Here is a 27,639-nt window from a genome sequence, read left to right as displayed (position 1 = left end):
TCAATCAGAAGAAGATTTTACTTCTAGAATAAGAAACACAAAATTTTAGTAAAGTAAAAAAAATAGGAAAGTACTATTTAAAATAAAATGCTGATTCCAATGTGCATGATGGTTTTTGAGGTAAAGTAAAAATAGACTCACTGTGCACATTTATTTTTCTCTTGATTGTCCTGAATATGGTTTATTCATATTCGATAAAATAATGTACTTTTATCCTTGTTTTAAAACTTCTGATTCAAATTTCACTGTTGTCTTTGTTATTTAAAATGTTATTTATATTTAAATGAATAGTTGTTTTAAATGAAATTATGTTGTAGTCTTTGGTTATTCTCTTAATGATGATGAATATAATTAGAGAGAATTGCCCAATAACAGCAACGTTGATATTTTTTTTGTTTTGTAGAGTTATGGTTTACTGTGGATATATGTCATGTATATAAGAAAGATATAAACTTTCAAAAATAAAAAAGGACTGAATAACATTAGGTACCTGACTTGCATAAAATTAACTAAATTAATGTTTCGTTTTTGATTTTCAATTTGACTTTTTATGTTTTTGTAAAAAAAAAGATAAAGAACATGATCTTTTGATTAAACAAATAAACAGTACCTGAAATCAACTAATTAAAAAAATAATATAAAAGATAAAAATGTATCACATAAAGAATCCTTCTTTCTATAAATAACTAGAACTTTTAATCACAGTCTTTAATATAATTAACTGAAGTAACATGAACTACCTTCGCACTCCACTAAACAATCTATTCTGAGAATCTGTTAATCAAACTTTTGACTACAGAAGTGAATGTTCGTCACAAAGAAGTAAAATAAATAAATAAATGGAGATACAACTGGAGAACTCCTTCAACGCTAACCTTTTAACCTATTTTTAATAAAATATGCTCTCAAAAATACAAGGGTTACAAAATTCCCAGGCACGAGAAAACCCGTTCATTTTCCGTCAATTTTTCGACACTTTTCTCGTTTCACAACAGATGCATTAAAATTTATAGCAATTCATTGTAAGACTGAGATATGTACGTTAGTAGCAATTTGAGTTCATGAAAATTTCGAGTTGGTCCATCTGTGAACCAACTCGTAATTGCAAATTCTGGTCTACAATTTAATTTGCTTGCGCAAATATTTAATCAGCTCATTTTCTCTTTCACTAGAACCCATTCAGCAATTACCACACGCTCCTGTTTCAAAACTTTCCGTTTCTCCATTCACATTGATTTTTACAGACTCGTAATTAGGACAAAAATCTCGGTGCTGTCAACACTGTCTTCTTTAATTAGGCAGTGGTCGAGCGAGATTGAACCTGTTCTTCGCACGCAATTCCATTCATAACACCTCAGGATTAAGAAGACGAAGGAAAAGGCGATTGATTCGACACAAACAACAATTCTCAAGCCAGCATACATGCGGGGTCAATTTTCTTCACGGTACAGCTCTCGACTTAAGCTATAGTTCAATCAGCAATTTTTTCCGCTTCGTTTTTCTGAGCTATTATGTCGGATAATGAAATTCCATTAAAAAATCGGCTGTTTTGGGCTAGGTTGTTGCAACGGCCGTTGGAAAATTCGATTTTTGCACGTGGAGGAGACTCGACAAAGTAGTTATGGTTTGTGAACACTATTACAAAGAATTAACATAATTTTTAAGTGCATACTTAGTACACAGACCGTGACAGTGTGTTACAAAGCAGCCAACGAACCCAAACAAATTTCACAATATTTCCAACCAAATTTCTGAAATAATGCGCAATGACAACAAAGTTGGTGAAACGCTCACTGCGAGAAAAAGTTGTTATAGTTATTACTCTTAATAACTCCATGAATTAAAGAATTATGGAAATTGCGAAATTTCTAGTATTTCCAGATAGATGGAAGAAAAACACTGCTCAAGGTTTTTCAGCAACACCTGCAACTACCACTTGGAAAAATCCTCAAACGTTTTATTATTTCCTAATCAAGTCCAACGAACCTTGCACCTTTACGACTCGATTCGTTTTGCTCCTCAAACTCAATAAATTGCATTTTATCTCAGTAATGTGGCAATAAAGCGATGCACTTATTGGTATTTACAACATCGCAAATCTTCGGTAATATGTTCATAATCATGGGAAATAATTTATAGGAATGACGCAACCAACTTCATTTTAAACGAAAAAATTCATCGTTAAATGCGGAAATGCAATAATATGCAAGTAATGAAAAGGTAGATCTGGTTTGTCTAAAAAATCTACAGCTTGTTTAAAATTTAAGGCCTTGTGAGGCTTAATATTCATGCAATTCATGGTTATTACGTGTTTGGATTATAAATGCGAAGACAATGACCAAAAGCTGGATGGTAGAAGTGTTGGGTAACAAAACTCGATAAAATCATCATTTCTGAAAGGAATATTTAAATTCTTAACCAAACGAAAATTAGATTGAGATCTATCTAGATAGATCTGAGAACCATATTTCAGACATTTTTGCTCCTCGAGTTAATCTGTTATATTTCAACTCAAAAAAAATTAAATTAAAAATAAAACCGAAAAAGCTCCAAAACTTGTTTATTATTAGAGATATTTTTTAAATAGCTATAAGTATACAGGCTGACCCATTATTAAAAAACACCAAGGTTATAGTTTTTAAATAGAAAGCCCTAATTTATATTCCATTTTCGGACGTACCTTTTAATACTGATGATTTTATTCAAACTTAGTATTGGTCGATTTTGCTTAGTTTTTGAAATAATTTGATTTTTTAGACAAAAACATGCTTTACTAAAAATGAAGCCGAAAAAGCTCCATAACTTGTTTATTATTAGAGATATTGACCTTTTCTTTTTTTTAAATTATAGCTGCGTTTCTGCTACATATTTCTAAATTAATGCGGTATATGTACAGACGGTCCCAATATTAAAAAATACTAAGGTTATATTTTTTCAAATAGAAAGCCCTAATTTTTGTTCAATTTTCGGACGTACCTTTTAATACTGATGATTTTAATCGAACTTATTATTTGTTGATTTTGCTTAGTTTTTGAAATAATTTGATTTTTTTGACAAAAACATGATTTATTAAAAATGAAGCCGAAAAAGCTCCATAACTTGTTTATTATTAGAGATATTGACCTTTGCTTTTTTTAGATTATAGCTGCGTTTCTGCTACATATTTCTAAATTAATGCGGTATATATACAGACGGTCCCAATATTACAAAACACTAAAGTTATATTTTTTCAAATAGAAAGCCCTAATTTTTGTTCTATTTTCGGACGTATCTTTTAATACTAATGATTTTAATCGAACTTATTATTGGTCGATTTTACTTAATTTTTGAAATAATTTGATTTTTTTTGACAAAAATACGTTTTATTTAAAAAATAAATATACCTTCTTTAAGTTTGAACATTCTTCTTCAAAGTTACAAAACTTCTACTTTTCTGAGATTCTTAGTTTTTATGTAATGATTTTTTAAAAAACGTGTTTTCGTCAAAAAAAATCAAATTATTTCAAAAACAAAGCAAAATCGATCAACAACAATTTAGTAGCTTAAAAACATCAGTGTTAAAAGCTACATTCAAAAATGAGTTAAAAACCCCTATATCATTTCTTCAAAAATTTTTATTGATCAACCTGTTGAGAGCCACTGTATGGTAATTTATTAGCAATTAATTTTTTCAGTAAACAAAATGGAGATGGTGGCGCATGGGCCTTTTAAGAAATTTTTAAAACTGTGACTAACTTGTTCATTTGTGTTGAAGGTTCGAATCCAGGTCCTGGCAAAAAATTTTTGTGTTTTTATTTCGTAAAATTTAATAACAAAACACAAATTGAAATAAATGCTTAACGTAAGAAGTTTATTTACCTCAGCTGTTTTGTCAATAATATTAAAATTTATATGTTTATAATTCTAGTTCAGCGGTTCTCAAAATTTGCGACTTTAATTTCAAAAATTTTTTGAAAAAACTATGCATTTTTTGATTTACATAAATTTTGCTTCATCGTTTTGTCTTGCCATTCTAACTTAAAATTTTTGCTAAACCATTCTCTAACACGCTGTATAGGTTTTTCCATAAAAAAAACCATAAGTTTGTGTTGTAATTTCAGAAACAATAATTTTGGGTGCGTCAGATTAGTATTTTTTTTTATTTTTGATATTGCTGGGACACCCTGTATTTCTTTCAAAATCAGTTTTTTCAAAATTAGTTCTTTGTCATAATTGCAACTTAACTTGGTGCCAAAACACGAGTTATCTAATCCTTGTAGCCGGCAATTAAACCGCCAAAACAGCCATAACCTCTGGTAGAGGAAGTCATAAATGATCCTGTCCTCCAATAATAAAATAAATTACACCGCGAATGGTTAATATCGCGGATAGTAGAAAAAAGCTGGAGATGTGCGCGTTTAATATGAATGAAATTCCAGGCAATAAATATAAAGCAGCGGTAGTAAAAAACGGTGTGAGACATAAATTACACGCCCTCTTTCATCGAAACCTTGTTAAAATTTCGCCTTTTCCAGATTTACTATGTGGATCACGTCAAGTTGGTAACAGGTATCATTCTAAGGTTGGCGTCGTGTATAATGCGTGTTTAACATAAGTAATTTCTGTTTTATTTCTTGTTGTTGGTTGGGAAACAGGTTCATTGTAATTTGCTGCTTTGGACTGAAAATATCTGGACTGGTTTCGAAATGAATTGGTTTATTCATGGTGGTGGCGCCCCAAGGCTCTGACTTTTTATTGAGGAAGATGAACCTTTGGCGAGTTTTGGACGTTCTTGGAAAGGAGCGAAGCCTTGTATGGAAAGCGAGTTTTCGCGGAAAAGCAAGTTGGCTGCTTCGAGCCTTAAACAGGTGCTGGACGCAAATTGTGAACAAATAACAAAAAACTACTTGAATTTAAATTACCCTTTTTCGAATTGTTTTTCTGCCACCAACTCAGCTAATTTGGAAATTTCAAGCGATTTATTTGGTTTTGAAGAAAAAACTGACGGTTCTTCAGCCAATACCAAACACTTTACTCATTTTTGAAGAAAAAACCAACGTTCTGGGGCCAAAAATGGCCACATATAATCGATAGGTTTTTGCTGAATGAAGTACAAAAATCGTTTAAAGTCAGGACAATTACAACATGTTTATTATTATTATTATTATTATTATTATTATTATTATTATTATTATCTTGACGACTGTTACTGTTATTTCAGATTTTGCAAAAATTGCAAAATCGGGCCAAGAACAACTTTTTTTTAGTAAAATCTGCCATAATACGCGAAATATCGTAATTCAGAACTGAAGCAACACTTTTTAGCACTGACCAATTTATGTAAAATTGCTAAAATTAAGTGAAAAAAAATCGTTTTGAATGTCCTTTTTTGTATTCGAAACTAAGTTAATATTTAAGTTTTCTTTACCCATAGTCCACAAATAATAAAAGAATTCGTAGATACACTATCTAAAAACCAAATAAAATTTTGTAAACATAAGCCAGAAATCGTCGTTTTAGAAAATTTACTGATAAAGTAAAAGATAAAAAATCGTTATCTCACCAATTTTAAGCATTTTGCTCATTTTTAATCTATAAAATTACTTTATTTAAAAATATGGCCGAAAAAATTGTTAATTTCAGAATTCTGGATTATAATAGATTAAAAAAGCAACTGAAGTCAAAAATTCTAAAAAACAAAAAGTTACGGTTATCCAACTTTTTTTGAATAATTCCTAACATTTTTTGCACGTTTTGAGGCCAAAAAGTGAACTTGAATCGAGGGATTTTCCTCATTTTCAGAGAAACAAGAATTATTATTATTATTATTTTTCATGTTTCATGTTCCATTAAAATCTGTCCTAGTAAATGCAAAGAAAAAATTTTTTCCCCTTAGCAAGCGTAACTCCGACCTGAAATGCTGAAATCGAATGAATAGTTTCGATATCAAAAAATATTCGTTTTGGATTTTCATTTTCAGCAAAAGAATAATCTGGCTTGTTATTTAGACATAAAACTGAATTAATTTTATTTATTTTTTTTGTGAAAAATAGCTAGAAAATCAATCGCCATTTTAATTGTAAACTACGTTAATTCAGAGCGATTTTTTTGATATTATGAGCAAAAAATTTAAATCGTCTTTTTGAAAGTTAGTTCATCTAATTCCACACGTTTTGCTCACTTTTATGACAGAATCTCACTTTTATAAAGAGATTTATCGAAAAAAAAAACAGTTTTTGGCCCAATTTTGTTTGGAACTAAATACCGACTCAAATATTTAAGTTTTTGTCAAATTAAGTACAAAAATCCTTGTTTTAGTTCGAGTTAACTTTATTTCAAGCATTTTAGCTGGTTTTGAAGTCAAAAGTGAAGAATAAATCCAGAAAAATCATATATTATCACTATTTCAGGCAAATTTCAAACGACTTAACTCATTTTTGAACCCAAAACTTCGTAATAAACGAAATTGAAAGAATTGACTAAAATATCATAATTCAGAGATAAAGAACGGATTTTTTCCCCTTTGCAAGCGTAACTCAGACCTGAAATGCTAAAATCAAGTGAATTTTTCTGATTCCAAAAAAAAAACAAACATTTTGGATGTATTTTTTTGCCAGAAACCAACTTGCTATTCAATTTTTAGTTTGAAAAGCCTATTGTCAGCAAAAGAATAATTTATTAGGTCATAAACTCATCCCAATTGAATTTTTTTGTCAAAATTGGTCAGAAAATCAATCGCCAATTCATTTGTAAACTACGTTAATTCAGAGCTATTTATTTTGCTATTATAAGCAAAAAATTGATAGAAATCAAAAACTTAAATTACTTTTTGAAAGTTAATTTATCAAATTCCAAACGTTTTGCTCATTTTTACGACAAGATCTCACTTTTATAAAAACCTTTACCAAAAAAAAAACAAACAGTTTTTGGCCCTATTTCGACCAATTCCAAAAGATTACTCGTTTTGGAACTAAATACAGACTCAAATCCTTAAGTTTTTGTCAAATTAAGTACAAAAATCCTCGTCTAAGTTCTGGTTAACCTTATTTCAAATAATATTCCCAGCATTTTACCAAAAGCAAAGAATCAGTCCAAAAAAATCATCTACTATAATCGCTATTTCAAGCGATTTAACTAATTTTTTGAACTTAAAACTGGATGGACATACAAGAGTAGGCCAAAATTCACAAATCTGCTCTTGTTTCGATAAAATCGTAGGAATAAGCAAATCTGTCCGGAATTTTGTGAAAAATCGTATTTCAGAACCGATTTTCAGGCCTTTTCAGGACCATAATGTAAAAATTACTGACTCAAAAAACGAACTAAACGTCTTGAAATTGGTTGAAAGAGTGTATTTACACCTTGAATTAAAACCAAAAATTTGGATCACCTTGTGGTGTTGCTTAGCTGAAACCGTGGGGCACCAGATGGTTTTGAAGTCAAAAGTGAAGAATAAATCCAGAAAAATTATCTATTATCGCTATTTCAGGCAGATTTCAAACGACTTAACTCATTTTTTAACCTAAAACTTCGTAATAAACGAAATTGAAAGAATTGACTAATGCTAAAATCAAGTGAATTTTTCTGATTCCAAAAAAAAACAAACATTTTGGATGTATTTTTTTGACAGAAACCAACTTGCTATTCAATTTTTAGTTTGAAAAACCTATTGTCAGCAAAAGAATAATTTATTAGGTCATAAACTCATCCCAATTGAATTTTTTTGTCAAAATTGGTCAGAAAATCAATCGCCAATTCATTTGTAAACTACGTTAATTCAGAGCTATTTATTTTGCTATTATAAGCAAAAAATTGATAGAAATCAAAAACTTAAATCGCTTTTTGAAAGTTAATTTATCAAATTCCAAACGTTTTGCTCATTTTTGCGACAAGATCTCACTTTTATAAAAACCTCTACAAAAAAAAAAAACAGTTTTTGGCCCAATTTCGACCAATTCCAAAAGATTACTCGTTTTGGAACTAAATACAGACTCAAATCCTTAAGTTTTTGCCAAATTAAGTACAAAAATCCTCGTCTAAGTTCTGGTTAACTTTTTTTCAAATAATATTCCCAGCATTTTACCAAAAGCAAAGAATCAGTCCAAAAAAATCATCTACTATTATCGCCATCTCAAGCGATTTAACTAATTTTTTGAAGTGGATGGACATACAAGAGTAGGCCAAAATTCACAAATCTGCTCTTGTTTCGATAAAATCGTAGGAATAAGCAAATCTGTCCGGAATTCTGTGAAAAATCGTATTTCAGAACCGATTTTCAGCCCTTTTCAGGACCATAATGTAAAAATTACTGACTCAAAAAACGAACTAAACGTCTGGAAATTGGTTGAAAGAGTGTTGAATTAAATCCAAAAATTTGGATCACCTTGTGGTGTTGCTTAGCTGAAACCGTGGGGCACCAGATGGTGTTCTCTAAGGAACAACTGGTCCCTCGACACATGAAACTAGTGTTTTAGACGCCGATGGTCTGTAATTTGACTAATTTTGTTTGAAGCTTTCAAAGACTGTAAATGATTTATTGCGCCCCATTTCGGACCTCTTGCCCGTATCTATCGCTGACCACTGATCAGAACTGAATATTAGAGTATTTATAGAATAGTCCAGTGTAGTACGCGTTGACACGAGACGTAATCGTTCCTAATTGTTTGACAATGCCAGCAGACTAACCTCTTCTACGGTTCCCACGCCTCGGAGACATCTGTTGAACAGTAATACGAAGGTTCCCTTTGGCACATATGCGGCGCTCATATAAATTTCAGCCAAGTTTGAACGTCGAAAAGATCACGAGATGAGTCTCCAATAAATCGGGCATTTCTTTGGCGATTTTGCATCGTGATGTGAAGCGGGATATGGGGTGTGTCGACACACATGTGTTGGGTATTTTTTTCGTTTATTCAGATGTTTTGTGCCATTTTCGTGACGGTCTGCTGCGGCCGACAATAATATGGTAAAACCATGGCAAGAAATGGTACGACACAAGGACAAGAATAATTGGTCTTGACCCACTAACGCTGTATGAATGATTTTTTTACTAATTTTGAATTTTAAATTGCTGGAATTATGCTCCCAAACTCCTCTATTTTTCTGATTTGAATTACAAATTCGCCAAATGATGATGGTTATACATTTTTATACAATCACGTTCTTGTCTGGCGACCAGTTGCTTGTTAAATCAACTACCAGCAGACGCTCACATGGCAGTAGTTTTATTTTTAAATGAATTGCAAAAGTTAGCAAAGTTACAATTTTGAAAAATTTTAATTAAATATTAATCTAAAAAAATTTTTTGTTTGCTTGCTAGTCTGTGATGGAAAATATTTAGCGCACTCGCCACGTTGGTAATGCATAAATAAACACAAATCAGTCATTGACACAGATGATACTTTTTATTTCTTTATATTTTTAACTAAGGTGATAAGACGATCATCTGCTCATTTTTTGTTTGCTTCTGATTTTTTTGTACACTACTGTACAAGGTAGAAAAAAAATTGCCCATATTTAAAACTTGCCCAATTTTCAAAGAATTGTCAAAAAATTGTTCTTTTGGTTGAATGAAGTAAAAATATTTACTAAATATAAACATTTAAATTTTCACTAATTCTAAGACTTTTATCGCCCTTAAGAGCCAAATCAAAAGGTTTTTGCAAAACAAGACAAAAAAATCATCGGTTTAGTTCTGTTTTGATCTTTCATTTTTCATTTTTGAGCTTGAAACTAGCTCGGCATATTGAAAAAATTTTTACAACAGCAAATATTTGAGATAACTCCAAATGATATTTACTTAATTTTGACATTGTTTAAGTGATTTTTTTTAAACACGACAAAAAAGGCTCGCTTTGTATAAAGTCACTAACTTTTAGAGACATTCCCAAAATTACTCAAAAGCGCCACTATGGGTTAATTCAAAGTGATTTAGTCTGTTTTTGAGCAAAATCTAGAGATTTTAGTACAAGAAGAAAATCATTGTTTTAGTAAGTAATCTGCTCAATTTGTAGCCAAAAATTGTCTTCACTTTTTTAGCAAACAAAACGAGAAAAATAATCGGTTTACGTCTATTATTGTCCTTATCCTTTGAATCCTATTCTTAGCGATTCATTTCGTTATTGAGATTACTTCAAGCAGTAATTTTTGTGGGGAAAAAACTCCAAATGCTTTGCTCGTTTTTTGATTTATTTAACACTACTTCAGAAGCCAGAAAAGATATAGCACATTTTTTAAACTTGTCAAATTTTTAAAAAATTGATAAAATTTTAGGCCGAACTCAGGGCGACTTCTTATTAAGTCAAAAGCCAACTCAAATCTAGAAGTTTTGATTGAATGAAGTAAAAATATTCTAGTTTAAGATCAGAATAACTCCATTTCAACCAATTCCAAATCTTTTATCAAGCTAGAAATTGACTTAAATCATTATATTTTTGAGAAACAAGACCAAAAATTATCGGTTTAAGTCTATTTTGTTCTTTCAGCCAATGAATTAATTTCTAAGCTAGAAAATAGCTCAACATATTGTAAAAATTTACGAAATTTCACCACAGCAGATACTGTTGACATTATTTAAGAGATTTTTTAAACATGACAAAAAAGATTCGTTTTTTATAAAGTTACCTACTTTTAAAAAAAATCCCCCAAATTACCGAAAAGCGTCACTTTAGGTATAAATGACGTTAATTCTGTTTTTGAGCAAAAAAATCGAGCGATTATTGTAAATCAAAAATAAAATCGTTGTTTTAATAGTAATCTGCTCATTTTGTAGCCAAAAATTGCAGTGTTCGCCAGTTGTTATCTAATTTTGATTTAAAAAATTTATTTAAAGAAATTATTATAATTGTAATTATTAATTTTTCCAAAACGACAGTCGAGATTTTAGTTAGTTGTGTGAAAGTCCTACTTTTCTAGGATTCTTAGTTTTTGAGTAATAAATTTAAAAAAGTGTTTTCGTCAAAAAAAATCAAATTATTTCAAAAACTTAGCAGAACTTATTCTGTGAGAAAACCGGCCTTAGAACTGATTCACTGGTGTCTCATTTGGAGACAGGAATAAGTAGTTAAGTAGTTAACAAACTTTTGTTCCCAAACTTCCAGTCTTTGTCCTTTTCCTTATTTTTAGCGATTCATCTTGTTATGAGATTACTGGAAGCAGGTAAAAAAAACAATTCATGAAATTTCACGAAAGTATATCAAATTTCAAATAATTTGCTCCATTCTGACATTTTCTTATCAAATTTCAATAAACAAGTCAAAAAACCTTAGCTCGTTTTTGATCTACAAACTAGACCGAGTAAATTATTTGTTTTTGAGCAAAAAATCGACCAAAATCGGGAAGTTTTGGTAAAACAAGGAGAAGAATTATCGTTTCAAGCGTTTTAACACGTTTGGAAACTGAATTAAAGTATTTCACATAAACTCCAAATGATTTTGCCTAATTCTTACCTTTTTTAAGAGACTTTATAAGCAAGGCATAAAATGTTTGGTTCATTTTGGAACCACAAATTCACCTGATTTAGACAAAATTGCCAAAATGGCCAAACTATGCTCAGCAATTTGTTCGATTTGAAATTTTTCTTAAAAATGTTATCGAAAAAAGTGAGAAAGTGTCTTGGAAGCAAAAATTGACCCAAATCAAGTGGTTTTTAAGCGAAAGAAGCAGCAAAAAACTTAGCATAGTTTTAAATTAATTGAGTGCCTTTTCTCTTTAACTGCGCTTCTATTAGAAAAGAAACGGAGCAAAAGTGCATTTTTTCTTTGATTAAACATAATTTAATAAAAATTAATTAATGCTACATTTCTAATTATCCGCTTCATAAAGTAAAAAATTAAAGAGCAAGAAAATGTCTCAACTTTCTTTATAAAATTATTATCAATTCTAAGACAGTCCTCTCCTTGCCACATTTCACTTAGCACTTTATGTGCCACGAACTGATAATTTTTGATAAAAACACATAAAATGTAAACAAGTTCATTAAACAAACGCCCGGAAACCGTACAATTTTTCGACCAAATTGCAACAACAAACTTGGACAATACTGACGCTCTTAATTAGCCCTCTCGCAGACCAACAGCCCAGTCTCAAGTCGTAAAAACGGGCCCATGTGGGTAATTTCCAACCAATCATTTTTATTTGCCAATTTATTCCATCTAATAACTTTATTTCCCAAATTCCTCAATTAAGAAGCTCCCAATCGAGTAATTAAACTATTGGACCGTTACGCTTGACCAAAATCTACATCTAAACGCACTTTCTTCCTCCTTTAATTTCCTGTCAAGATAAGTGCGGCTAATTTAAATATAAAACATCTTTTTCTCGGTGTTTGCTGTCAGGTGCGGAATGTGGTATTTACGACCACCCTTTGGGCCGGATAACAATTTGCAACACAAATACCAACATGGAAAAGACATCAAGTAATTAAAACGGCCGAAAATTCGTTTTTTCTAGATTGGTAGTTTAGTGTTTCCGGGTGAGTTGGTGAAGAAAGGACGAGCCTTGCAGGATATCCGTTCTTGTCTGCACGACTATAATTATCTATTCTTCAAGAGGAATCGGAAAGAAGGGTTGGACCAGAAGACGAAATCTTCCGTTTTATTTGATTGCGTTTTCTCGTCTCTAATTTATTGTTTTGGAATTTTTCTTCCCACGCACAAGCCACCGAAAAAAACCAAACCGCAATTAACAACGTTTTGCAGTTCCCATGAAGGGCCGTATTTGGTGTCGGCAGTTGCAAGAAGCAACAGTTCTCGAGATGAATCAACTTTGCAACCTGACATTTACACGAGTTACGGTTTATTGACCCGTTGAGGCAAGAACAAGCCGATTACCGTCATTAGAGAAAAGCTTTTTTCCGAAGAGGGAAATTTGAAATTAATTCTAGATTGCCGCGTGGATGATGTGTGACTTAATTCACATGTTGACTTGATTTTGTGAAAATAAACAAACGGAATTTGTGGTGTTTGAATGGGAGAAGTTTTTTGAGACGGTAACGAATGGTTTGTTTTGGGCGATTTGCATCACAATGGATCATTAGGTTTGGAATTGATAGAGCGAAGAGTTTAATATTGGCTGAAATTATGGCTCGAGTCTAGAATAATTTATTTTTATTAGAGAAACGAAAACCAACCATTAATTACAGATCTATAAATTCTGTATAAAGTAAAATACTTTCAAAGATATAAAAAATATGGTCTACGTTTCTAGAAAACCAATTGGTCAAAATATCTAGACTCAAAATTCACAGCTTTGTGTTTCTACCTCTTATTCAAATTTATTAGAAAGCTCCTACTTCCATGTTTTATTGAAAAGTGACTACAAATCCAAAGGTTGTCCATTCAGTTTGTATACAGAGAATAATTTATTACAAGGTCAAAAATTCTTGGACTCTGAAATTTTGGAAATTTTAAGAAATAAAAAATTCAACTAAAATAAAAATTATGTAGGTGTTTAAATATTAATATGCGACATTTGTTCATCTGTTAAAAATTCATAATGCACCTTCCGTTTTCATTTTCGAAAAAAAAAATCAAAAAAGATTTATATTTTCTTGTTCAAAAATCAGTCGAGAACAGTTCCTTATTGAGTGACTAAAAATTCAGTCTCTATTCTAAATAAATATCTATAAAAAGAGTTTTTTGAGGCAAAAAGCGAAAAAATATTATTTTCAAGAATCATCAACACAGGCTGATCCTTTAGGGCCTACCTTACAAACTTTTTAATTTTTAATACTATACACCTAGATCTTTAAAATTTTGTATTGTATTATATCCAAATCGACTATTTTAAGTTCAAGAAAAATATTTTCAAAATAGTTGGTATTTCAGAATTTTAAATATTTTTTATTGCATTTTTGAATTCGCCTTTTGGAACTGAGTAATTTGCAGTGATTTGTTTAAAATATCACAGCTCTTGAACACCTTACGATAAGAGAATAAGTCTTTTTGCATTAGGTAACCAAAAGTTCGAGCGGTCTTCTAAAATTTTCAAAATTGTTAACTGTCAAATTGCATGACTACTATGATTTTTTTAAAATGTTGATCAAAAAATGATTGTAACAGTTTTTTCAAATGAAATGACCCTGTTTTTTCAATGGCAATAAATGACCCTGTTTTTTCAATGGCAATCAAAATACCATGGATTTTTATGAATACTTTTATCAACGTCTTCTATATTCATTTCTTACAGTTTTTGAAATAATCATAAAAAAACAAATTTTAGCTCGTTATTTTCATTTTTATTCGAATAAATTTTCAAACAATACGAAATTTGTGGTATTAAATTAAAATAAATGTTCGATTTGTCCACCATTTTTATTCAAGAAGTTCAAAATTCGATGGCAGACTGAGTTATTTTACATAATTCACAGTAATAATGACCTTTAGTTAAATATTACTGTTTTATAGCTAACTTAATAATAAATCAGCTAAAAACTAAATACATTTTTGAAAATTTGACCATTTTACAAAGCCTGCTTGATTAACAATGAAAATTAAAAAATGAAATCCAATTTTTGTAATTATTTTAAAAAAATGTAAGACATAGCTTTAGTAGGTGTTCATAAAAGACACCAAAAATATCGATGTTTTTCAATTACCTTTAAGAAAATATGTCGTTTGAAAAAACTGAGTTATAGCCGTTTTCTAATAACCATTTTGAATAAAAATCACACTAGCCTTAAATTTTGACAGTTGACAATTTTCGAACCTTCCACTATCGAATCCAAAAAAAAATATTCACTTATCTTAAAGGGTTCAAAGTCTGTAATTTTTTAAACAAACCCTTGCAAATGAGAATTCTAACAAAAAAATTGTCATGTATCAAAAACTATGACAGATAAGTATCAACAACTTGCGTAAATTTTACTTAGTATGAAAAGGTAAATACAAAAATGCAATAAAAATGTGTGGCTACTATTTAAAATTTTAAAGTTTGCGCCAATTAGTCGTGGTTCCGAAAACTCAACCATTTTGAAAATAATTTAGTTGTAGTTTCAAAAAAAGTTAAAACAAATCTGCAAAAATTCTAACGTAAAAACAGTTCGGTACTTCCATAAGTTTTGGGTAAAAATGACCAAGGATTCAAGTTTTATGTCCTGAAATTGTCTACAACTAAAACTTCTTTATTTCCAAAAATGCTCAAAAATTTAGTCACTATTTCATATTCTAAACATAAAACAAATTAATAAATGTTTGTTTTTATGTACGATAAACAGTTTCTCAAGTTTAGAGATTTTTTAAAATAAAAATTGATTACATTAGATTACATTAAAGAAAAATGCTTAAATTACCTCAAAACTTCACTGGAACGTTATTCATTATTATTGCAATTTTTTTCTAAATAAAATGGCAACAGTAACTGTACAGCAATTCTTCCTAATTAATTTTAAAACAGCGAATTGCTCAATTAGTGAATTACTATTTATTTCACAAAAATTAAAAAATCATTCCATCATCATTACTAAGCTTTTCACGAATCGCTAGACCCAAAACCTTGTGCAAATCACGACCGCTGAATATTTATCACTAATTTATCATCGTGCTGGAACTGGGCTAATTGAGATATCTCGTCGATTGATAATGAAAAATGGTGAGAATAAGGGTCAAAACATGAAAGGTTAACGTCCTCGCTTGCAATTTTTCCTTCTCACCTTATCAGAACAAAACACCAGAATGCGTCCAATTTGCTCATTATCATCGCTCTAATTAGTGATAAAAACGCAAATTCGTCAGGATAAAATTAATTAAAGCCGACCCAGATTCCAAGGAAACGGACGGTCCGGCAGGAAGTGAAGAGTTAGTAATTATTGTGACAATAAATAAATAAATGATAATCGCTTTTTGAGTCGCTTTGAATGGTCCCGACGTTATTATCACCACCTAATCCAAATAAGAGCCGTATTATCACGCCCCGACTGCAAACTGTTCCTTCAGATGGTAATAAACCGGAAATGCTTTTCAGAGAGGGTTTTCCTGTCGCTGGATTCTGGACCAAGATTTCGGTACCATCTCGCAGTTTGCATAATTGATCCGAATACCAACGACAGGATGTAAGGAGTGTCGTAATGAATGAACATTGGCGGTTTTTTCTTCTTGCTGTATATACAGTCTTGACCTGAACTCGTCAATCCAGTTCGATGAGACGCTGGATGATTGCGGTACTGATAGGAGAAGAGGAAGGAAACTTCTTGATCGACGCATTCATAAATTATTAATTGGATGGGATTAGATGATGGAAAAATTGTTGTGATGTTTTACTGCCATTTAAATAACACAGTCGTGATAGTTGAGAGAAAGTGCAATTAAAAGGTGCGATACTAAAAAATTTGACAAAGCAGGAAGAACGCTGATTTAATGGATGGAAAAATTAGAAACTCCAGTTTGAAGATAACTCCGAAATTATCAGTCATAATCCCATTCAATTAGTACGTTGAGAAGTGTTTTTAATTATCTATATTTGAAAAGAAAGATCACTGTCCTACGACTCATAGTCATCCAGAAAATTGCCAATAAATGCAATAGTACGCAAAACCTAGTTTTGTTAATAACTTGAAAACTATTCAGAATTTTCCAGTTTTCTCGACGCCAGTCGATTCCCCAGATCATTTTACATACAGATACTTGAAAATATCTCCATTTTGTCGCATAGTTTTGCCATAATTTGACAAAATCTAGCGTGCCGATTACAACGGAACCGAGTCGCCGTAATCGGCGTCTGAATTTTTTACCGGTCCGGCCTAAAACTTGGGTCGTTTTATAAAGGGTTTCCATGGTAGCGTAGTTTTGAGTCATTCTTGTTGATTGTGACTGCACATCCGTTACTGCATTTTTGGAATACTCGAGTTATTTTAAAGGAGTTTTCATTAACTCTCTCTATATCGAAATGTAGTCGTTTTCGAAATATGTAGGATTTTTTGAAAAATTTTGGATTTCCATCTTTGCATGCATTTTCTGCAAATCCGTTATCGACCAATAACTCCAAAATTATCAGTCATGATCCCATTCAATTAATACCGTTGAAAAGTGTTTTTAATTATCTATATTTGAGAAAAAAGATCATTGTCCTACGACTCATAGTCATCTATAAAATTGCCAATAAATGCAATATTACGCAAAACCTAGTTTTGTTAATAACTTGAAAACTATTCAGAATTTTGCAGTTTTCTCGACGCCAATCGATTCCCCAGATCATTTTACATACAGATACTTGAAAATATCTTCATTTTGTCGCATAGTTTTGCCATAATTTGACAAAATGTAGCATGCCGATTACAACGGAACTGAGCCGCCGTAATCGGCGTCTGAATTTTTTACCGGTTCGGCCTAAAACTTGGGTCGTTTTATACATTTTGACAAGGGTTCCCATGGTGGCGTAGTTTTGCGTCATTCTTGTTGATTGTGACTGTACAGTCGTTACTGCATTTTTGGAATACTCGAGTTATTTTAAGGGAGTTTTTTATCAACTTTCTCTTTATCCAAATTTAGTCGTTTTCGAAATATGTAAGATTTTTTGAAAGCATTTTCTGCGAATCCGTTATCGGCCAATAACTCCGAAATTATCAGTCATAATCCCATTCAATTAGTACCGTTGAGAAGTGTTTTTAATTATCTATATTTGAAAAAAAAGATCATTGTCCTACGACTCATAGTCATCCAGAAAATTGCCAATAAATGCAATAGTACGCAAAACCTAGTTTTGTTAATAACTTGAAAACTATTCAGAATTTTGCAGTTTTCTCGACGCCAGTCGATTCCCCAGATCATTTTACATACAGATACTTGAAAATATCTCCATTTTGTCGCATAGTTTTGCCATAATTTGACAAAATCTAGCGTGCCGATTACAACGGAACCGAGTCGCCGTAATCGGCGTCTGAATTTTTTACCGGTCCGGCCTAAAACTTGGGTCGTTTTATAAAGGGTTTCCATGGTAGCGTAGTTTTGAGTCATTCTTGTTGATTGTGACTGCACATCCGTTACTGCATTTTTGGAATACTCGAGTTATTTTAAAGGAGTTTTCATTAACTCTCTCTATATCGAAATGTAGTCGTTTTCGAAATATGTAGGATTTTTTGAAAAATTTTGGATTTCCATCTTTGCATGCATTTTCTGCAAATCCGTTATCGACCAATAACTCCAAAATTATCAGTCATGATCCCATTCAATTAATACCGTTGAAAAGTGTTTTTAATTATCTATATTTGAGAAAAAAGATCATTGTCCTACGACTCATAGTCATCTATAAAATTGCCAATAAATGCAATATTACGCAAAACCTAGTTTTGTTAATAACTTGAAAACTATTCAGAATTTTGCAGTTTTCTCGACGCCAATCGATTCCCCAGATCATTTTACATACAGATACTTGAAAATATCTTCATTTTGTCGCATAGTTTTGCCATAATTTGACAAAATGTAGCATGCCGATTACAACGGAACTGAGCCGCCGTAATCGGCGTCTGAATTTTTTACCGGTTCGGCCTAAAACTTGGGTCGTTTTATACATTTTGACAAGGGTTCCCATGGTGGCGTAGTTTTGCGTCATTCTTGTTGATTGTGACTGTACAGTCGTTACTGCATTTTTGGAATACTCGAGTTATTTTAAGGGAGTTTTTTATCAACTTTCTCTTTATCCAAATTTAGTCGTTTTCGAAATATGTAAGATTTTTTGAAAGCATTTTCTGCGAATCCGTTATCGGCCAATAACTCCGAAATTATCAGTCATAATCCCATTCAATTAGTACCGTTGAGAAGTGTTTTTAATTATCTATATTTGAAAAAAAAGATCATTGTCCTACGACTCATAGTCATCCAGAAAATTGCCAATAAATGCAATAGTACGCAAAACCTAGTTTTGTTAATAACTTGAAAACTATTCAGAATTTTGCAGTTTTCTCGACGCCAGTCGATTCCCCAGATCATTTTACATACAGATACTTGAAAATATCTCCATTTTGTCGCATAGTTTTGCCATAATTTGACAAAATCTAGCGTGCCGATTACAACGGAACTGAGTCGCCGTAATCGGCGTCTGAATTTTTTACCGGTCCGGCCTAAAACTTGGGTCGTTTTATAAAGGGTTTCCATGGTAGCGTAGTTTTGCGTCATTCTTGTTGATTGTGACTGTACATCCGTTACTGCATTTTTGGAATACTCGAGTTATTTTAAAAGAGTTTTCATTAACTCTCTCTATATCGAAATGTAGTCGTTTTCGAAATATGTAGGATTTTTTGAAAAATTTTGGATTTCCATCTTTGCATGCATTTTCTGCAAATCCGTTATCGACCAATAACTCCAAAATTATCAGTCATGATCCCATTCAATTAATACCGTTGAAAAGTGTTTTTAATTATCTATATTTGAAAAAAAAGATCATTGTCCTACGACTCATAGTCATCCAGAAAATTGCCAATAAATGCAATAGTACGCAAAACCTAGTTTTGTTAATAACTTGAAAACTATTCAGAATTTTTCAGTTTTCTCGACGCCAATCGATTCCCCAGATCATTTTACATACAGAAACTTGAAAATATCTCCATTTTGTCGCATAGTTTTGCCATAATTTGACAAAATGTAGCGTGCCGATTACAACGGAACTGAGCCGCCGTAATCGGCGTCTGAATTTTTTACCGGTTCGGCCTAAAACTTGGGTCGTTGACGAGGGTTTCCATGGTGGCGTAGTTTTGCAAAAGTTTCGCCGTAATCGGCATTTGCCAGTGAGTGTCTCGGTGGGTTTAAAGTCAAGTCAGGAATTTGGTTAACAATTTAGTTATCAAGAAATGTAATTTCGCTTCCTCCCAAACAACTTGCAATAATAATTGATAAGTCAGCTCAGCTGTTTAAATGAGTAAGAGCAGTAAAATCCATCGTAATCGCCTTTTATCACTCCATAAAATTCCAATATCGCCTCAACACATTCAAACTCCAAGAATGTTTTTAAAAGAAATTATTTCAAATGTGAATCATTCATTAAAAACAATTTGGACGAGATGATAAAGTCCATGCGATGTCAAGGCCTGGCGTTAAACATTTCGCGATCGGATAAATAATTTCGTGAATTATGACTGTATATGGACCAAGTTGAGTCATTTTGATTTTTTTATGTGGAATTTTAGCTCAGACAAACATTTTATCTTATTTAAAATTACAAAAAAAAATAATTTTGAAAGAAGCTTTTTTCAAAGCTGTAACACGCTCCTATTTGATGACAAAAAATTGAGAGGTGATTGACAGTGCGCGATAAACAATCGGAGAATGAAATATTTTCTTATCTGATAAAATGTAAATAAACACAGGTCTGGGTGATCCGATGTAATAAACTTGTCAAAACAACAAACCGAAATTAATTCGAGTTAATTCCAAAATTTCATTACGAAATTTCAGTTGCTTGTCCGGTTTTAATTAACTGATATCCCAACGAGGATTTTATTTAAATCTTCACAACATCCGGCCAGCTCTCAAAAATATTAAGTTTCATTTATTTACTGTAATTTTTGTCTGTTTCAGGTACAAACTCCTCCACCTGTCCATTTTCCCAGCATCCCTAAGCTAATACGAAATTCGAGAATCTGAAAAAATCTACCTGAAGCTCGTAAAAAAGCATGTGTGAGAGGGTGGGAACAGTGTGACCTTAGATCGTAATTTTTGATGATTTATGGGGCTGTAAACGGGGGTGTATTAGTGCCAGGACCGGACTCCCGATATGCACATACACATTCTTGACGGTTGCGGTTAACCCAAGTATGTACTTCACGGTGTTCGCACATCAATGCCATTGCAGCGGCGATTCTTCCGCATCGAAAACTCCGACGTGGCCTTAGATTAGCGACCTTGGACGCCAAAGGTCTTCGAATGGACGAATTTTCTCATTCACTTGTTAACTTACAATAATTCCTGAACTTTGAAGCCTAATAAAAATGCGAAAATGTCTACTAATTTAGTTTTATTTGTCAGGCGGGCAAAGTTTACTTACAAGTATTTTATTACCACACAAAAACTTGATACTTAATATGAGAATTGGGAAACTATTTCGTGTAGCGTTTTGATCAAAGTGGCATGTGACTATGTAACTATTTCTCCTGGTTTTAAGCTACATTTAATTTCTCTACACATACAGGATCTTTAATCTTGTATAGTTTTTAATTCACATATACAGTCACGAACAAAAAAAATGACACTCCGACCAACCGGATCGGATATTAAAAGTGTTATTCTTGTTGATCGGGACTGTACATACATTACTGCATTTTTGGATTACTCGAGTTATTTTAAGGGAATTTAAGGAAAAATTTAGTCGTTTTCAGAATATGTAGAATTTTTGAAAAATTTTGGATTTGCATCTTTGCATGCATTTTCTACAAATCAGTTATCGGCCAATAACTCCGAAATTATCAGTCATAATCCCATTCAATTAGTACCGTTAAAAAGTGTTCTTAATTATCTACACTTGAAAAAAAAGATCATTGTCCTACGATTCATAGTCATCCAAAAAATTGCCAATAAATGCAATAATACGCAAAACCTAGTTTTGTTAATAACTTGAAAACTATTCAGAATTTTGCAGTTTTCTCGAGGTCAATCGATTCCACGGATCATTTTACGTGCACGTAGTTGAAAATATCTCCATTTTGTCGAATAGTTTTACCATAATTTGATAAAATGTAGCGTGCCGATTACAACGAAACTGAACCGCCGTAATCGGCGTCTAAATTTTTTATACATTTTGATAAGGGTTTCCATGGTGGCGTAGTTTTGCGTCATTCTTGTTGATGGTCACTGTACATTCGTTACTGCATTTTTGGAATACTCGAGTTATTTTTAGGGAGTTTTTATCAACTTTCCCTATATCCAAATTGTCGTTTTCGAAATATATACAATTTTTTAGGCATATTTTTAGAGAAGGCTTAGTCCTTTTCTTTGGTGATTTCAAATTTATAAAAAATTTAGCAAATCCCGAATTTTTAAGATTAAGTTTGCAGAACTTTAAACACCCATAAGTAAAAATTTTCAAATGAAATGCCACAATTTTTATTTGATCAAATGATAAGAGAATTTAATTTTGCGTCAATTTGTATTAATATTACCTATACTTCCGTTTACTTTTCAAGACACACGAACATTTTATTGACATTCATTAATTCATTAGCTCTTTTCGCATAGGTTGCCATGGAAACGTAAGTAAAAAATATAGCAAATCAAAGTTTTTGAAATCTAAATTCAGTGAATTTATTTTATTTTAAAGAAAGCAAAGCAAAATTTTAAACAGAACTTATCGTTTATTCAGTGATAAATGTTTCTTTGCCAAACTCTGGCTAGTAAAAAATTTTCGGAAATGTCAAAGAAAACCAACGAATCTTGAAAATCATTACAGGTAGGTATAGGGAATGTCAATACAGATCTTTGTAAAATTAAACTTCCACTTAGTGATTCAATTTTTTGAAAAAAATTACTTATAGCTTTTAGAAGACGTCCAAAAAAAAGTTTTTGGAATTTCGAAACATTTTTTTTTCAATTTTAAGCACACTGAAGGAAACACAAGGGCTTTCTTTTATGATTGTTCAAAAACTATTTTCAAAATTCTAAAAATGGCAAAATTACCGATTTTTGAAGTGAAAGGTGCAATCCAAAAATTTTCAAAAAATCCGGAAAATTTCGAAAATGGCTAAATTTAAGTATAGGGAAAGCTCATGAAAATCTTCTTGAAGTAACTCGAAAAATTCAAAATCGCAGTCAAAAACATAGCTCTTTCAAAAAAAAGACGAACTTTCAATAATTTTATTATAAAGCTCAACAGTTTTTATGCACAAACTTTTATTTATTTACGTCCAAAAATTGTTAAAAAATGTGAAAGCAACATTTTGAATACAAAATCTTCGTGTCGATGCTCGAATCCAATTACGGCATGATTAATATTCTTGCCTTATTAGTTGTGCTTAATTGATCCAATTTGGAGTATTTTTTCTTTAATAATACGGCTTCTTATTGAAAGAAAGCCTTGTCTAGACCCTGTCGAATTCCTCGCCGGCTGCAGCACTGTCAAGAAAGCACGCTGCAGTCACTCAATTGACCCCCGACCTCTCTGGCCCTTGGCCCCACCAACTCTGATACATTTACAAAACTCAGTCGAATATTTTCAAACTGGAAACTCCGGAAATCTCATTCGCAGCCGGAAACCGTCCCTAATTAAGCGCATTTTTCGGACAGGTGTTCACTGACTGAAGGAAATTTGTCGATACAGAATGACAGATGTATATGATTTTTTTACTTCAAGTAATCTATAATTTATTTTGTTGTAATTCAGCGGAAATTGCGATTGCTTTTTGCACGTCAGCTTTTGATTTGCAGTCTTGGCAAATTGTGTGCAGTGTCATCGGTTTTGATGCCTTGGGTGACCTCCACAATTAATAAAATATCGAGGGAAATTTAAATTTTGCCGCACAGTATTGTATTGTTCACTTTTGAGCCAATCAAAATCGAAAAAGCAAAAGTCATCGTAGCGCAGTAGTCGAGTGACTTTGCGATTATTCTAACGGATCTAATTTCTTACACGTTCCAAATTCGCATCAGTCATTGTTTTCCCACCTTAGTTCAGGCGCTCTAATTGCGTATATCCTTACAAAAAGAAAAACAGTTAAAAGGAAATATTCATAATACTTGTTATAAACATGTCGTCAACAGTTTTCACAACACATGCATTATCGCACGTTTCGCAGAAAAATAGCAGAAATAGGTAAACTTTATTGCAAATCAAAGAAAATGGGGAACAATTTTAAATTTTACAATTCTCAATAAATAAACAATTTTCAAGAGTTTTTAATGATAATCACCCCAATAGTTAAAACAGAATAAAAAAACAGTGTTAACGATTTTAGTGGAAAAAACTGAAAAAAAAATCAAATTCAATGAACTTTAAAAATATTCATGAAAACAAACAAATGTCCTCTTTACCGACTATGGCAATTACCATTTTATTAAAAGTAGTTTCCATAAATGGAATATAATGTTCCTGGAAATGCTCTGCCGAATTTCTTGGCGCCGGACTATAAATATTTTGTTAAGTATAAAAGGAAAAATTGTAAAGTCCTTATAATCAATCATTTAATTAGTTTTTTTGTTTACTTTATGTTATATTTTCTTTTATAGTTTAAGTTGGAAGTCGAGCAATTTTTTATAGACAGTCACTTGCCCATACTGTGATTTAGGAGATTTGTCTTATCAAAATACTTCTAGTACTTAGTCTAGTCGAGAAAATCATCAAAAAATGCTGGTCAATAGACAGACAAAAATAAAGCTTTTACTCCTAACAAAACTTTATTATATTATTTTCTGGTATAATTGAAAAAAAGTGAAGAAAATGTCTTTCAAAATTTAGAGAGATAAATTGGTCACCCATTTGTCTATAGAGGGTGGGTCTTAACTTATACATTAGGAAACTTAGAGAATAATTGTTTTTGCCAAATAATAACAAAAAAAGTGGTAGTAAAGGTTTTTTAGTTACCGGAATATTGTCCAAGAAAAACATTACTAAAATTTTAATTTCTTAGAATAATAACTAGACTATCATAATTATCCCGGTACTACATAGCTACCTCCAAATAATTAAAAAAAAGTTATGCTCAATAACAAGTAAAACGCATTATATATAGATGAAATAAAAATGTTTTCTTCATGTGAATACATAATTCAAAAAATTTAAAAACAATTAAAACAGAAAAAAAAATTAAAAAATTCTTAGAATAATAAGACTATCATAGTTAATACTGGTACTACAGAAAATACCTCCAGAAAATAAAAAAAAAGTTATGATAAACAAAAAGTAAAACGCACTGTATATAGGTGAAATAAATAAAAAGAATAAATAAAAATAAATAATAAAAAATAATAAAATAAATAAATAAATAAATAAAAATAAAAAATAAGAAATAAAAGTTTTTTCTTCATGTGAATACCTAATACGAAAAATTTTAGACCAATTAAAACAGAAAAAACTAAAAAAAACAGAAAAAACAAAAACCTTCAAGTACTAACTGCTCAATGATTTCTAAACAATTTTCACACGTTTCTACTCGTATTCAAGTAACTTTGAACAAGTTTTTGATTTTAGATATTTTTTCCCATAAAAAATAAATTTTTTTTCTAAACTTATTTTCCATTTTCACACGTTTCTGCTGGTATTCAAGTAACTTTGAACAAGTTTCTGATTTTTGATATTTTATCCCACAAAAAATAAGTTTTTTTTCCAAACTTATTTTCCATTTTCACACAATTCTGCTCGTATTCAAGTAACTTTGAACAAGTTTTTGATTTTTGATAGTTTTTCCCACAAAAAATAAGTTTATTTTCCATTTTCACACGTTTCTGCTGGTATTCAAGTAACTTTGAACAAGTTTCTGATTTTTGATATTTTTTCCCACAAAAAATTAGTTTTTTTTCCAAACTTTTTGGATTATTTCCATAAAAAAATTATTCTTTTTCTTATTTTCATTAAGGTCCTTAATGAGCGTAATTCATAACCGATGCCTTAACTTTTTTTTGTTACGATCGAATGTAGAGTTTTAAAGAAATTTAGAAAAAAATCTGATGTAAAAAATTTTGGAAGCGCTTCACAATGTGGCAATTTATAAGGTTGTAGGACAATAAATAACAATTCTATTTTTTTCACATTTATTATGGTCCGTAAAATAATAGATACCGAATTTTCCATGGCAAGATCGTCTTTAAAATGTCCCAAAAGACTGAGTTTTGCATACAGAGTTGAGCAAAAGTATGGAACTTTCATAATTATTTAAAAAAAAACATTGGTGTAAAAATAAAATTTTGATTTTTTTTTATAATAACCCAAAAAAAATTGTACTTTAAACATAACCCCATTTTCAAGTCCTTCATGAGGTACTAAGAGGTTTTTTCGTAAGGTACATAGTTAGGCACAGAATGCTTGGTTCCATACATTTGTCCAACTATAAAAATTAAAGGAAAAACTGACCTGGTACTGGAGAAAAGGAAAGAAAACAGGATCTGGCACAGGAGTGGTGAAATGAAATCGGTAAATCGTCGTTACCAAAAGTTTTTGATTGTCACCATACGAATAATTAGTGTTAAGGCTGTTAATTTTAACAACACAATCACAAACACAAGGAAACATCACAAAAATAAAAAGCACATCACGACCACACAGTCTAGCGTCTCAGTGTCACTATTATGGCGGTCTTTTTATCCAGAGCTGCCAACCTTGTCACACAAAGTTCCTGAGTGAGGGTGCGAATTTCGAATTAGTCATTATTTTTTAATTCACTAGTAATTACAACTGAAAACATATCTGGATGTACCTAATGCAGAAAAAACTAATAGGTAATTCAAGCCTCATTAGAGCCGATTTTTTTCTGATTAAAGCCATAAATTTTGAAATCAAGTTGGCAACATTAACGCAAAAACGGAAAAAAGATAAATAATGTGGCCAACTTAACTTCAAGCCAACGTCCCGAAAAATTAGTTTTAATTGGAGTAATTAAAGCCCTCAAAATTTCACCCTCCACTTGACCTGAATCCGAAATTTTTGAACAAAGAGTGATGGATCGACGTTTCAAAAAAGTGACACTTGAAAGCATCAGTTGGAATGCGGCTCTCCTTTTAAACGGTCCCAAGTGGTCTTGAGACCTCTGTAAGCGATTTCCAAAGAAGCGCGCAATAAACAAACATTATTCCAAAGCAATAAATAAATAAAAAAATTAAAGACAGCTCATCAGAGAGACGCACTCACCTCTAACCCCCATGTCCACATTACACCCTCCAAAGCCAGCCATGGCCAGGATAATCCCCAGGAGAAAAATATCCATTTTGAGAAAAACAAAACCAAAATTCCAGAAAAAAAAAAACACTGCTCACAGCATCACAACACTGCACTAAGTCATCATCCGAGTGTCATGGGAAAAAACAAAATAAGTACGACAACCTGTTGCACAACTCGAAGCAACAACAACACCACCTCTCGACGACTCGATTTCGAATGACAACAATTGAACGTCGCGCTTCTCGAGCCCGGAGCGACCGGAGGCGAAGACGGCCGAAGTGTCACAGGTAGATTAGTGACCTTGTGAGCAACAGGTAAGAGAGAGATGGGGCTATTGTGCTCCTTGCGTAGAAGAATGTTGATCTGTATTATTGTTGGGAAAAGATGAAAAAGCCATGGTAGAGTCGACCAATGGGTGGGTCGAGCTGGGGGTCAGGGGAGATGGTAGCGAGTCCGATGGGTCGATGGGTTTACGTAATGCGGTAGCGCGTCTATCATTCTGGTTTGAGAATTTTTAATTGCGGTGGTGTTGGAGGGATTGCGTTTTTTTTGGATTAATTTGATGGTAGATCAATGAACTTATGAATGAGCTGGGACGAGATGGTCAATGTGGAACTGGAAATTTATTAGCGCAATTAGCGGTTGTTGGAGTTTTTTGAATGGAGACGCGTTGGTTGTGCGTCAGGTGAAGCATAATTTATTGCTACATTGACGGCTTCAAGTTATGACTATTTTGAACGAACCAAAGTTCCATAGGAAAATGACTTTTTTATTTTGGTGGGTTCTTACTGAACAACAGAAAAGTGGCCATAGTTGGAACATATTACACAGACTTGGTCCAAAATATTTCAGTTTTGTCTCACCATTTGGCCGTAG

General features: G+C 31.9%; 1 protein-coding gene across 2 annotated transcripts in view; it reads right to left on the bottom strand.

Moving 5' to 3' along the window:
- The window catches only part of Egfr (Epidermal growth factor receptor), a 110,016-nt gene extending 83,021 nt beyond the window's left edge, over positions 1 to 26,995 (bottom strand). Inside the window, exon 1 of one of the 2 annotated variants that reach the window (XM_015978717.2) lies at positions 26,734 to 26,995. Coding sequence is in view for 1 of the 2 variants with exons in the window: in XM_008193272.3 (XP_008191494.1) it covers positions 26,734 to 26,809 (76 nt within the window). In the remaining variant the exon portion in view is untranslated. The remainder of the gene's footprint in view (positions 1 to 26,733) is intronic. The other variant, XM_008193272.3, reaches the window with a different exon arrangement.
- Positions 26,996 to 27,639: the final 644 nt, after the last annotated feature.

Source organism: Tribolium castaneum, chromosome 1 (assembly GCF_031307605.1).
Source record: "Tribolium castaneum strain GA2 chromosome 1, icTriCast1.1, whole genome shotgun sequence".
Classification (NCBI taxonomy): domain Eukaryota; kingdom Metazoa; phylum Arthropoda; class Insecta; order Coleoptera; family Tenebrionidae; genus Tribolium; species Tribolium castaneum.
Note: the sequence above shows the minus strand (reverse complement) of the source record. Positions and strands in the feature narration are given on the sequence as shown.